The sequence below is a fragment of the Pongo pygmaeus genome, chromosome 12, assembly GCF_028885625.2.
Source record: "Pongo pygmaeus isolate AG05252 chromosome 12, NHGRI_mPonPyg2-v2.0_pri, whole genome shotgun sequence".
In the NCBI taxonomy this organism is placed as follows: Eukaryota; Metazoa; Chordata; class Mammalia; order Primates; family Hominidae; genus Pongo; species Pongo pygmaeus.
In genome coordinates this window covers 106,055,975-106,069,671 of record NC_072385.2, presented here as the reverse complement: position 1 = coordinate 106,069,671, position 13,697 = coordinate 106,055,975, and the positions used below count along the sequence as shown (strand labels likewise).

General features: G+C 40.7%; 2 protein-coding genes across 12 annotated transcripts in view; one reads left to right on the top strand and one right to left on the bottom strand.

Annotated features, from left to right (window-relative positions):
* The window catches only part of RBKS (ribokinase), a 116,447-nt gene extending 106,511 nt beyond the window's left edge, over window positions 1-9,936 (bottom strand). For 3 of the 6 annotated variants that reach the window (XR_008500535.2, XR_008500536.2, XM_054474873.2), the window contains exon 1: window positions 9,519-9,847. Coding sequence is in view for 3 of the 6 variants with exons in the window: in XM_054474873.2 (XP_054330848.1) it covers window positions 9,519-9,607 (89 nt within the window). In the remaining 3 variants the exon portion in view is untranslated. Of the gene's footprint in view, window positions 1-9,518 lie in introns of all 6 variants that reach the window. The other 3 variants (XR_010123261.1, XM_054474872.2, XM_054474871.2) reach the window with 3 other exon arrangements.
* BABAM2 (BRISC and BRCA1 A complex member 2) overlaps window positions 1-13,697 on the top strand; it is a 544,147-nt gene that overhangs the window by 82,313 nt on the left and 448,137 nt on the right. For 4 of the 6 annotated variants that reach the window (XM_054474868.2, XM_063649426.1, XM_054474867.2 and 1 more), the window contains exon 1: window positions 9,977-10,104. The gene's annotated coding sequence lies outside the window, so the exon portion shown is untranslated. Of the gene's footprint in view, window positions 1-5,285; window positions 5,405-7,971; window positions 8,019-9,976; window positions 10,105-13,697 lie in introns of those variants that run through there. The other 2 variants (XM_063649425.1, XM_063649424.1) reach the window with 2 other exon arrangements.

Genomic DNA, 13,697 nt, shown 5'->3' with positions numbered 1-13,697 from the left:
TACAATGAAAACTACAAAATATTGATTGAAGAAATCAGAGGTGACACAAACAGAAAAAACATTCCATGCTCATGGACAGGAAGAATCAATATCATTAAAATGGCCATATTGCCCAAAGCAATTTACAGATTCAATGCTATTCTTATTAAGCTACCATGACATTCATCACAGAACTAGAAAAAAGAATTTTAAAATTCAGATGGGGCTGCACACGATGGCTCACACCTGTAATCCCAGCACTTTGGGAGGCTGAGGTGGGTGGGTTGCTTCAGCCCAGGAGTTCGAGACCAGCCTGAGCAACATGGCAAAACCCCGTCTCTGCAAACAAACAAACAAACAAACAAAAAACAGAAATTGGCTGGGCATGCTGGTGTGTGCCTGCAGTTCCAGCTACTTGGGAGGTTAAGGTCATGGGATTGCTGGAGCCTGGAAGTTGAGGCTACAGTAAGCCATGATCACACTGCTGCACTCCAGCCTGGGGGAAAGAACAAGATCCTGTCTCAAGAAAAATAAGGCCGGGCGCAGTGGCTCACCTCTGCAATCCCAGCACTTTGGGAGGTCGAGACTGGCAAATCACCTGAGGTCAAGAGTTTGAGACCAGCCTGGTCAACATGGAGATACCCCATCTCTACTAAAAATACAAAAGTTAGCCAGCCGTGGCAGTGTGGGCCTGTAGTCCCAGTTACTTGGGAGGCTGAGGCAGGAGAATTGCTTGAATCTGGGAGGCAGAGGTTGCAGTGAGCCAAGACTGTGCCACTACACTCCAGCCTGGGTGACAGAGTGAGACTCTGTCTCAAAATAAATAAATAAATAAAATAAAATAAAATAAAAATTCATATGGAACCAAAAAAGAGCCTGAATAGCCAAGGCAATCCTAAGGAAAAAGAAAGCTGGAGGCATCACACTACCTGACTTCAAACTATACTTCAGGGCTACAGTAACCAAAACAGCATGGTACTGGTACAAACACAGACATATAGACCAATAGAACAGAATAAAGAGCCCCCAAAATAAGGCCACATACCTACAACCATCTGATCTTTGACAAAACGGATAAAAACAAGCAATGGAAAAAGGACTCCCTATTCAATAAATGGTGCTGGAATAACTGGCTAGCCACGTGCAGAAGACTGAAACTGGACCCCTTTCTTACACCATTTACAAAAATCGACTCAAGATGAATTAAAGACGAATGTAAAACCTAAAACTATAAAAACCCTGGAAGACAACCTAGGCAATACCACTCTGGACATAGCACAGGCAAAAATTTCATGGCAAAATGCCAAAAGCAATTGCAACCAAAGCAAAAATTGACAAATGAGGTCTAATTAAACTGAAGAAAACTAAAAGCTTCTGTACAGTAGAAGAAACTATTGAGTAAACAGACAACCTACAGAATGGGAGAAAATTTTTGCAAACTATGCATCTGACAAAGGTCTAATATCCAGCACCTAAAAGGAACTTAAATCTACAAGAAAAAGACAACCCCATTAAAAAGTGGGCAAAGAACATGAACAAACACTTTTCAAAAGAAGACATACATTTTATTTTATTTGCAATAAGCATATCAAAAAAAGCTCAACATCACTGATCATTAGAGAAATACAAATCAAAACCACAATGAGATACCATCTCATACCAGTCAGAATGACTATTACTAAACAGTCAAAAATTAACAGATGCTGGCAAGGCTGTGGAGAAAAAGGAATGCTTATACACTGTTGGTGGGAGTGTAAATTAGTTCAACCATTGTGGAAATCAGGGTTGCAATTCCTTCAGAAGCTAAAAACAGAATTACCATTCGACCCAGCAATCCCATTACTGGGTATATACTCACAGGAATACAAATCATTCTGTAACAAAGACACATGCATGTGTATGTTCATTACAGCACTATTCACAATAGCAAAGACATGGAATCAACCTAAATGCCCATCAATGGTAGACTGGATAAAGAAAACGTGGTACATATACACTATGGAATACTACACAGTTGTTAAAAAGAACGAGATCATGTACTTTGCCAGAACATGGATGGAGCTGGAGGCCATTATCCTTAGCACACTAACACAGGTATAGAAAGCTAAATACTGCATGTTCTTACTTATAAGTGGGAGCTAAATGATGAGAACACCTGGACACACAGAAGTGAACAACACACACTGGGGTCTACCTGAGGGTGGAGGGTGAAAGGAGGGAAGAGGATCAGGAAAAATAACTAATGAGAACTAGGCTTAATACCTGGGTGACAAAAAAAAAAATAATGCCTGGGTACAACAAACCCGCATGACATGAGTTTACCTATATAACAAACCTGCACATGTACCTCTGAACTTAAAATAAAAGTGAAAAAAGATAAATTACCCAGTCTTAGGTATTCTGTTATGGCAGCACAAAACGGACTAAGACAAGACAAGCAGTAACCATGTTTTCCTAACTGCAGTATTCTTTTTTTTTTTTTTTTTTGAGACGGAGTCTGGCTCTGTCACCCAGGCTGGAGTGCAGTGGCACGATCTCAGCTCACTGCAAGCTCCGCCTCCCCAGTTCACGCCATTCTCCTGCCTCAGCCTCCCGAGTAGCTGGGACTATAGGCGTCCGCCACCACGCCCAGCTAGTTGTTTGCATTTTTAGTAGAGATGGGGTTTCACCGTATTAGCCAGGATGGTCTTGATCTCCTGACCTCGTGATCTGCCCGCCTCGGCCTCCCAAAGTGTTGGAATTACAGGTGTGAACCACCGTGCCCGGCCTCCTAACTGCAGTATTCTTAGTGTTTAGCACACTATAAGTATTTCAATATTATAAACAAGTCATCAAAATACGAGAGCAAAACTCATCACAAAGTCCACCTTACTTTCTTCTCCTTAGATTACAGACATGAAAAGCCTAAGGCACAGAGAGCTGGCAAAGGAATGGATTGCTAAAGGGACTGCTTTGTAATAGTACACAGTAGGTGCTCTTTCTTTGTCATATGGATTTTTTTTTTTTTTTAAGAGATACAGTCTCATCACCCTGTTACCTAGGCTGGTCTCAAACTCCTGGGTTCATACAATCCTCCCACATCTGCCTCCCAAAGTGCTGGGATTACAGGCATGAGCCAATGCACCCAGCCATAATTTTTTAATGAATATTTTCATTAAAGGGACATAGCAAATTTCCCATGAATGATTACTTTTGATATTAGGGAATACAGTTGACACAACTATGTTTAACAAAATACTAATTTAATACATGATTGGTAACTGATAAGCAACTTTTCAGACCAATTTAAGAAGCAGAAAGAATAATGAAGGATATTATATTCCTTGAATACTGGGAAAGCATGATACTTTTTGGATCAATATTCCTTTTTTAGTTTCTGAAAATGTGACTATAAAAGAGATTTCTCTGTTCTAAATATGACAAGCCAAGAGGCTTCTTGACTCTCTAACCTGTGTCCCAGTTAGAAAGTACTGTATTATGTCAAACAAATACAAACTTTGATAGGTTTGTAAAACCTATCAAAAAAAACATAAAAAAAAATTCTCTCTTTTTTTTTTTTATGTTTAACAGGGTCTCACTCTGTTGTCCAGGCTGGAGTATAGTGTACAATCAAGGCTCACTGCAGCCTCAAACTCCAGGTCTTCAGCGATCCTCCCACCTCAGCCCCCCAGTAGCTGGGACTGACTACAGGATCACACCACTATGCCCAGCTAATTTGTGTATTTTTTGCAGAGATGGGGTTTTGCCATGTTGCCCAGGCTGGTCTTAACTCCTGAGCTCAAGCGATCCACCCGCCTTGGCTTCCCAAAGTGCTGGGATTATAGGCTTGAGCCACCACTGTGCCTGACCATAACTTTTTTTTTTTTTTTTTTTAAGTAATCTAGGTCCAATGCTTCATCCGCTTTGGATCTAAAAGCTTCTAAATTCACTTATTCCACTATCCAATTAAACCTTTTGAAAATTAGGCACTCATTTCCTGATTTGGCAGGATTAAGTTTAGATGCTTGGGTGAACACGAGTCTTATCTCTCAAGCCATCACTTTTAATTGGCAGCATGTAAACAGATAACACAGAATTTTAGTTGACATCAGAGTCTATTGCCATGGAAATATAAACATAGGTTTGTGTTAAGCTTGTCTCAAAGCAAGTTTTAGGACTGCAGAGAGACTTGAAGAGAGACACGAAGTCAATTTTATTAAAAATTTATCCTTTAAATGTTGTAGTGCCCTAGGAGATCAGACCCTCAGTGATCTCATCCAGCCTCATGGCTTTAAATACCATCGATACACTGATGACTCTGAAATTTATATCTCTGGGTTGGACCTCTTCTTTGAACTCTAAACTCTTGTATCTATCTTCTTGACCTCCTCAATTGGATGTCTAGTAGGTACCTCAACCCTCCCATGTCTACTCTGTGCTCCTGATACTGCCCTCTCCCACCCAACTTTCTCTGCATACAATCTTCTGCATTTTTGTAGAGGTCAACTTCCTCTAATCCTGTCAACTCTACCCCAAAAATATAATCGAAAGATGCTTTCTCTCCACTTGCACTGCTTTCAAGCTACCATCATTTCTTGCCTAGATTGTTGGGATTGACTCTGAATTTGTCTCCCTACTTCTGTATTTGCCTTCTCCTTCATGCTATTTATTCTCATATAGCCCTTGGAGAGATCCTATTATAATCAAAATAAGATTATGTCACTCCCCTGCTCAAATCCTCCACTAGCTTTTCATCTCATCCAGAGTATGACTCAATGTCCTTTAATCACTGATTGCTGTCTCCTGACTCTTTTTTTCTTCTTCATCCATACTGGACTCCATGTTCTTCACTGAATAGGGCCTTTGAGTATGCTATTCCTTCTGCCTGGAATGCTCTTCCCTCAGATTATGACTTGTTTTCTTTGCTCCTTTAGGTCTTTACTCTAAATGACCTTTTCAGTGAGGCTTTCTGAAGCCAGTAATCTAAACTTCCTATTCCCATCCCTCCTTACATGTTTAATTTTTCTCCTTAGCTTTTATCTAACATACTATGTAATTAACTTATTTCTACTGATACTGTCTTACTAGAATGTAAACTTCATGAGGCAGGGATTTTTGTCTGTGTTTTCACTGCTGTATCCTCTGCACATCAGGAAGTGCCTGGCACATAGTATAAATTCAATAAATATTTCTTGAATGAATAATTAAAAAAATGGGTGATACAGGTCATAAAAAATAAGGATTACTAATGAAAACATGATTAACAAAGGCCTATAAGCCTAACATCTAAAAATATTCACACATTGTTGTTTTTTTTGTGGAAATCTGTCTTTGGAAAATCTTTTGACTTTATACCCCATAAGACCAGGGTTGATTTCTTGTATCTTTGTAATGTGTAACTTTAGAGATGAGTGTTCAAGAAGGAAGAGGATAATGAGAAAAATATGTGAGTATTAAATAATTTCAATTGTTTGCCATGCTGTATGAGCTAATGATTTTTAAAAATTATTACTACATAGGACTTACTATTCATAGCTGACTGAAATTAGAAATGAAAAAAAAGGTTATTCATTGATTGAATTAGCAGTGTCTGGCACACAGTAATGTAATATATAAAGTAAGTTGGGCTTGGATGCCATCCAAAAGGGCTTAGTTATTGAAGCAGTTTTATTTCTGAAGTGATACTAAAGAATAGGCATGGGTGTCCAGGCTAGTTACAGTTAAATTTAGGAATGAGGCACAGTAATAAAGATACTATCTTTAGACTTGAAAATTATAAATCCTTAGTTGTTATTCCTTATCAGTTTATAAAGTTAACAATGAATGTACAGACTACAAGCTATCAAATGTACCGTAGATGAAAAGGGCAATAAACACTAGTCAGAGTTAGAGGTAGAATAATATAGTGGAAATGTAAGAATTGGGGCCAGGCACGGTGGCTCACGCCTGTAACCCCAGCACTTTGGGACACCAAGTAGGAGGATTGCTTGAGCCCAGGAGTTCGAGACCAGCCTGGGTAATATAGCGAGAACCCATCTTTAACAAAATAAAAAATAGAAAATATATATTTAAAAAAATAAAAAAGAAAGGTAAGGATTGGGAGACCTGGGTAGTAGCCTTTACTATGCCACTTACTGGCTGTGTGATTTGGAGTAAGTCATTGAAGCTCTCTTCCTTATCTCACTTGTGAAATGTGAGGACAGAATGATAGGCTTCAAAGAGTCTCTGAGAACTAAGTATTGTAGGATTTTTTACTTCAAGTTTAACCACTGTGGTAGCAAAAATAACATACTCTCTGCTCTCCTCTCCCAAAGGATGTCCACATCCAAATCCCCAGAATTTGTGAATATGTTGTTACATGGCAAGGGGAAATTAAGGTTCCTAATAAGCCACCATAAAATAAAGAGATTATTTTGAATTATCTGGTTGTGCCTAATGTAATCAAAAGAGTTCTTATAATGTAGAAGAGGGAGCCAGAAGACTGGGGGTCAGAGTGAGGTGATGTGAGAAAGACCTGAACAACCATTGCTGGCTTTGAAGATGGAGGAAGGGGCCACGATGAGCCAAGGATGTGGGCAGCCTCTGGAAGGTGGAAAAGGAAAGAAAACAGATCCTCCTCTAGAGTCTCCAGAATGGAGCTCAGCCCTGCTGACACCTTGATTTTAGCCCAGTGAGACCTGTATCAGACTTCTGACCTCCAGAACTGTAAAAAAATAAACTTGCGTTACTTAATTATTAAGTTTGGTAATTTGTTACAGCAGCAGTAGATAACTAATATAATCATGATACTAACTGTAACTAGAAAAGTTGCACCCAAGTTTATCACAGATGCAGGGTTTTAAATGAAAATCCTATACTCAGATTTCTGTAAAGATCTTCAGTGTCATAAGTAATGAGAGATCATGAAAAGTTTGTTGAAAACCTGTGGGAATTAGCAGAGAGAGTCTATACGGGAATAAAATTTTTACTAATGATTTTACTAATGATTTTTTACTGATGATTTTACTAACTATTTTACTAATCATTAGTAAATTTTTTACTAATGATTTTGCTAATCGTTAGTAAAATTTTTACTGATTCATGTGAAGAGAAGAAACTTGGATATTTTATGAAGGAAAGAATATGGCCAAGAGGAGAAAGTCTTCTCTGGGCTTCAGTTTATTTATCTAAAAACTGAAGGACTAGAATAAATAATTTCCAAATTTTTCTAGCTCTGAAGTAAGATTTTAAAACCCTGACGGACACTAAAATGGGCCTTTGACACCACTCCCCTACCCCACCCCACAAAGTACTATAGTTATTTTTAGTATCTGATGGTCAAGCTTCACAGAAAGCTCTCAGTTTGGTAACAAGGAAGTAGCTCTGAATTTTAACCCTGACATTTTTATTCAGGTAGGATGTATGAGAAAATTTAATTTTCTTTCTTTTTTTTTTTTTTTTGAGACGGAGTTTTGCTCTTGTCACCATAGCCGGAGTGCAATGGTGCGATCTCGGCTCACTGCTACCTCCACCTCCCAGGTTCAAGCAATTCTCCTGCCTCAGCCTCCTGAGTAGCTGGAATCACAGGCGCCAGCTACCATGCCCAGCTAATTCTTGTATTTTTAGTAGAGATGGGGTTTCACCATGTTTGCTGGGCTGGTCTCAAACTCCTCACCTCAGGTATCTGCCCACCTTGGCCTCCCAAAGTGCTGGGATTACAGGTATGAGCCACTGCGCCCGGTCCACTTTAGTTTTCTTACTCTTCTGCCACTTCACACATAAAATCATGGTAAACATTTAGCTAGGTGGATTTCCCATGGAATGAATCATTTTAGATGAAGGTTTACTGAAGGTTTATTCCTTTATGTAACTCAACTTTATGAATTTTTGATGAAACTTTTTCTAAAGTGAAATACATGCTCTATTTTTATACAAAATTTAATAAGTACCATATAACCTTTTCTTGAAGAGTCATCACCAGTAAAATCAATTGCTATATTGTGTTGCAAACACAGTGATGTTCTTTCTACACAGGTGTCTGCAAACTATGGCCTGCAGGATGTTCTTGTAAGGCTTGGGAGGTAAGAATGGTTTTTACATTTAAAAAATGTTGTTAAAAAAAATGTGACCTTGACCATATATGGCTTGCAAAGCCTAAAATATTTACTATCTGGCCCTTTACAGAAAAGTTTACTTACTCTTGCTCTAGAAAAAGATGTACAGGCCTCTTCAACAAATGTCTCCAACTAGATTCAATTTTATGCTCTGTCACCAAAGGAAAGTATTTTTATCTTGGCACAGTGTCTGACAGAATAGTTCTAATATTTGTGGAAAAATAAAGGTCACTGGTATTTAAAATTCTTTTGTTGCTGCTTCTTGTTACACAGTCTCCTACTCACCCTCAAGTTTTCGTCAGTCACTATAACTGCCTCTAGCAGTCTCTCCTCTAACTCCCACCTTTCTAATCTCAGTGGAAATTTGGTAACACAGCTTATAAATATTTTAAGGTAAGGTTAAATTGGTTACATGAAGACCCTAGACCTATTTTCTGAGTACAATACAGGTGGTTTGGTGCAGCAATTTGGTGACTTATTTTGATTGCCCCAAAGCCTTTTTGTTTAGTTCCACGTTCTCTATTACCCTTTGGAAAAGCAACATTTCAGGACGAATGAGGTGTTATTGTAGTATACCTGATCATTTTTATAACATAAAGTAGCATTACATCTGAAAAGATATTCATCAAAAGACTGAACTGCAGTAATTGGAGTGGTAGGATTTTCTTGGAATATCTGAATTTATTACTACTTTTACAATGAACGTACATTACTTTTATAATCAGAAAAGCTACCTTAATTAAAAAAAAAGAAAAATCAGAAGGACCTGTCTACTCAATCTTACTGACCTAACTCAACAATTTTCATTTGGCATATTTTCTATCATAATTTGATCATAGTTTTTAGAGGTTGTAAATACTGTGTTTATGTTTTTATTTTGATTCATACTTGGCTTGCTGAAAAATACGCTGTAAATATAAAATACTGCAGTAATGCCGACAATCAACACGGTGGAAGGTGACAGTCTTTTTGATTTCTGCTCAACTCATTATTTTATACAATAACCTCAGACGAATAATACCCAATTTGGATAATGTTACGCTTGACAAAACACTTTACTTCATTTAGTCCTCACAACAACCCTGTGAGGTAGGCACATTCTCGGAGGTAAAATGACGTGGGCAAAGTTCCCTGGCTCGTTTGGGGAAAGGCTCAGCAGCCGGGCCAAGAAAGGTCTTTGGAGGCGCAAGTCTTTGGAGGGCAGGTCTTTGGGGAGCGCTTTGAGTAATATTAGAGCTTTCACTAAACCCTGGCCTCTTACGTCCCCTCCCCTGAGATTTACCTTTACAGACTCAAATTCTTTCATGCCAGGAAGACAGGCTGAGGGCTTCGAAAACCTGCAGCTCATACCCAAAGCTAGCACTGTCTATCCCTGGAGACCCAGCGCCCAAGAGCTCCACTGGGCGCACAGCGCACGGCACCCCTCCTCCCCCGAGCCGCAGACTGAGTAACTGGCCCCGGACTAACCTGACCAGGTCGGTCATGCAGGAGCCCACCACTACCACCGCCACCACCTCCTCTTGCCACTGCCGCCGGGGTTCCCCAGACGCCGCCATCGCTCAAAGGTGCTGCTGTCCAACCTGGACGGTGACCTCTGCCCTTTGCCCGACCCCGTAACCAGAGACGCCACTCCTGCCCTCCCTAACGACGCGGGCCTTTCAGACGCCTACGCGGGTCGCCCACCTGACTGCCCGAAATCACCCCGCCCACCAAGTGTCCCCTCTTCTTCCTGGAATAGTCTCCGTGCACAGCCTCACGTAACAGGGCCCTCCTGATATGGCGAGACTCCGCGCTCCTCCCCACTCACAGGGCAGGCGCTGAGGAAGGAACTGTCAGGCACCACGGGGACGCCTTTCCGAGCGCCCGGCTCGGCGCGGCGCGGGGGCGCGCACGCTGCCCGGCTCCGGGGCCGCAGAGGGGGCGGGGCGGGACGTCCGGGGAGTGCGCACGCATCCTGCCCGCGGCGCGCGCGCAGGTCGGTGCGTCGGTCGGGGGCGCGCTCGGGTACCTGTACCCCACGTAGTCGCCGGTTACCGATCGGACTAAGTTCCAGGTACCTGGACTGGGGCTGGTGCGGGGAGGTTGGATCCCGAATCGCACAGGTGGCGTGGAGAACTGTGGTTTAAATATGGCCAGGGGACTCGCCTCCTCTTCCTATGGGGAAGGCCCCCGTTCCAAAGATGCCCTTCTCATCCCCATCACGCTGATTCCCTCAAGAACGAGCCCCAAGGCCAGAGACGTCTCTTTCTCCATATCTGGCCCATCCCCTGGTCCCTGTAAACCCCGAGTATTAGTTCCTTGTTGCCTGATGAGGGGAATCATACAGTTTGGAAGAGGGGAGAGTGTCCCTTTTTAAGACGTCCCCTAGAGTGGGGTGGTCATTCTTCGGGTCTGAGCTAACTTGTTTTTCTCGAATGTTGCCCCTTGGGGGAAATTGCTTCCCCAGTGTAACTTCCCTCGTGCGCTGTATGACGTCGACGTGACGCAGCAGGATGCCACCCCTTTCCGTTCCATGACGTCAGCAGGGCACATGTTTCCGTGTTTGTCATCTCATTTTAATTGCAAGAACCTGGATGGTGCTTTAGACGTCTTTGTAATCCCCAGTCCTCTCATCAAAGGACCTTTTGTAACTTTATTTTGGGGTAGCAGACCCTTGCAAAAATTGTAATTTTGCATTTTCCTTTTGCAATACGTCAAAATCAGGAAATACAAATTGCAGGAGTAGCATTCAGGGGACTCTGACCACCGTAAATATTTGTATATCTGGGGTGTATTATAGTGCTGCCATGCGTAAGAGTTACTACCGGTGGTGACTCCCTGTCCATGTACCCGGTTCACTGCACCAAAGGACCAGTGTTTTTGGCTAAGTGACCTCTGATTTTGGAGTCATTGTATTCCACTCCCCACCCCCCGCCTTTTTTTTTTTTTTAGAGAAGTCACACCTCCTCGTGGTTGAAATAGATTTTAATACTGCGTGAAACCTTGCACTGTCAAAAAATAGTATTATGGCTGCCCTGGAAATAAAGAGAATTCATTCCCTAAGGTGTCATCCTAAAGTCTCGACCGTTGCTGAATTAGAATGTATCGTTGTCACTTAGTATGGTTTGGCTTCTAGAGCAAGGTTGTTCCCTTTAACATTTGACTAGTGAATCACTCAGACCAGGTTCAGCAGTAGGCCAGCAATAGTCCAGTTTGTTTCTAGTGGTAAAGCAATCATTTGTTTAAATTTGTTACTTTTTGTCTGTTCACATTTTATAAGATATACGCTTTACAAAATCACCTTGATGCTTTTCTCTTTGGTGATAGAAGTTATCAATGTTTATTTGAGAGAAAGATGCGTATAGTGGACTTGGAGAATCCGGATTCGGATTCTGATCCTCCAGCTTCCAACATTCAACAAGTTACTTTATTTTGCTGAGCTTTAATTTTCTATTTGTCAAGTTTCTTTAGCTTCCACTTGTCAAATGGGAACAATTATTGTTCTCAGGGAAGAGTTGGGGGGATGTAAATGAAATTACAGATAGAGATGAGTAATATAATGCCTGATAATGGGTAGATAGATGTCTAGAATATGTTGGTTCTGTTTCCTTCTTTTGTGGAAGCAAGAGATAAAGTAATAATAGGTACTGTGGGGAAAAACACAGAAGAACAATTCTGTAATATAGGTGAGACCCTTTTGCTTTTTTATAAGACAGGTATATTTGTACTTAGCATATGACTTTGATAAGCATCCCTTCAAGAATTGTGACATAGACATGAAGGTGGAAATGTTGGCGAATAGAAAAAAATAGGCTTCAAAATTATGATGTGGATTAGTATACTGTTGAGAATCACATTATAATAATTACCCATATTATCTGCAAACTGGGAATTAAAATTCTTTACTACCTCAGGCTTGTGAAGATCAACTGCAGTAATATATATGGACACTCCTTGTAAGTGATAAAATGTTTAAAAAAGTACATGATTTTTATGATTGGTAGTACAGTGTTAGAAGTTTAGTCTTACTTTGAAATGAGAGAATAGCCGGGGGGCGGTCATCTGTTAAGTGGTCAGAAGAAGAGCTTGTTTTATATTTACAAAAAGGATGATTTTAGAACTGAATTATGAATATAAAGGTGTTAATCTCGAAGATACTTCTGGTTGTCATCACTATATGGGGTCAAAGTGTTATTATTTTTTGAGCTATCAAATTAGGAAATAAATTTATTTTTACTATCTGAAATAATAAACAGGTTCTACTTTTCAACATTTATTTTAGCAAGGACTTGTAAGTTTTCATGTGGTATAATGTATGAAAACTAGAACCAGAGCATCATTTACTGGTAACTTGCTGGAAATTAATTTTCTTTTGATGTGGCATTATTCTTTAAAATTGAGGAAGGAAACGATCATTTGAATCGACTTATTCCTCTGAAGGAAGAGGCTTTCATTTAGAAATCTATTAAGAAGAATTCGTGTACTCCCTCCCCCAGCCCTATGAGTTTCCAGATAATTTAGATATGATGTATTGGTTCTACTTTTGTGGTTTTAAGTGTAAGGACTTAGTGCCTTAAAGTCAAATACCTTAAGATCCATGTTAGTCTGTGTTGCTTGATAGCTGCATAGGTGTATGTTTTCATAATTTAATTGTCAAGTAGATTTTTGTTATATCTATCCCTTGGATTTTGTTATATCTATTCCCCTACCAAATTTTGGGGAGGGGGCACATTATCTTCTCTCCATACTGAAATATTTCTCTAACTTTTGTCCCCTTACTCATTTATTTATTAAAAAATGTTTATTGAGTGTTTAGCATGTGCCAGGTATTTCTGTTAAACCCTGGGGATTCAAAACATAGACCCTGCAGGGAAGAGATCATGTAAGCAGGTAGTTATACTACACTGTGGACAGAAAGGTATTAAGAAAGGTGTATCAGCAGTAGGCCGGGCGCGGTGGCTCACGCCTGTAATCCCAGCACTTTGGGAGGCCATGGCGGGTGGATCACGAGGTCAAGAGATCGAGACCATCCTGGCCAACCTGGTGAAACCTCGTCTCTACTAAAAATAACAAAAATTAGCTGGGCGTGGTGGCATGTGCCTGTAGTCCCAGCTACTCGGAAGGCTGAAGCAGGAGAATCACTTGAACCCGGGAGGCGGAGTTTGCAGTGAGCCGAGATTGCGCCACTGCACTCCAGCCTGGCAACAGAGTGAGACTCTGTCTCAAAAAAAGAAAAAAAAGAAAGATATATCAGCAGTAAATAATTTCTAGTAAGTAATAGCTTCAAGCAGGTCAGCCTGTTGTAGAGTTTTATATGGTATTATCCATCAAGTTTTTACTCCTTGTGGGGACACATAGGGAGAGATTGCTAACTGAGTGATGTGTGTGTTTTTGTGTTGGGATAGAGGATTGTTAGCAAGGGCTCCTTGGACTCAACTAAAGTAGAACGAGTCAGTTGTGAGAGTGGGACCACTTTGAGTAGAGTGTGGCAGTGTAGAAATCAGCTTTGGGAAGGAAGAGGGAATTGTATTTCAGGAGTTCCTTCTGTTCCTGAAAAGCAGTGATGTAGTCCCAGTCCTGAGTAGCTGAGCAGCAGTGAGGTGGTTTCTTCTGGAGGATCACTGGAAGAGGCTGCGCTAGAGATAGGAAATGAATTATTTATTTATG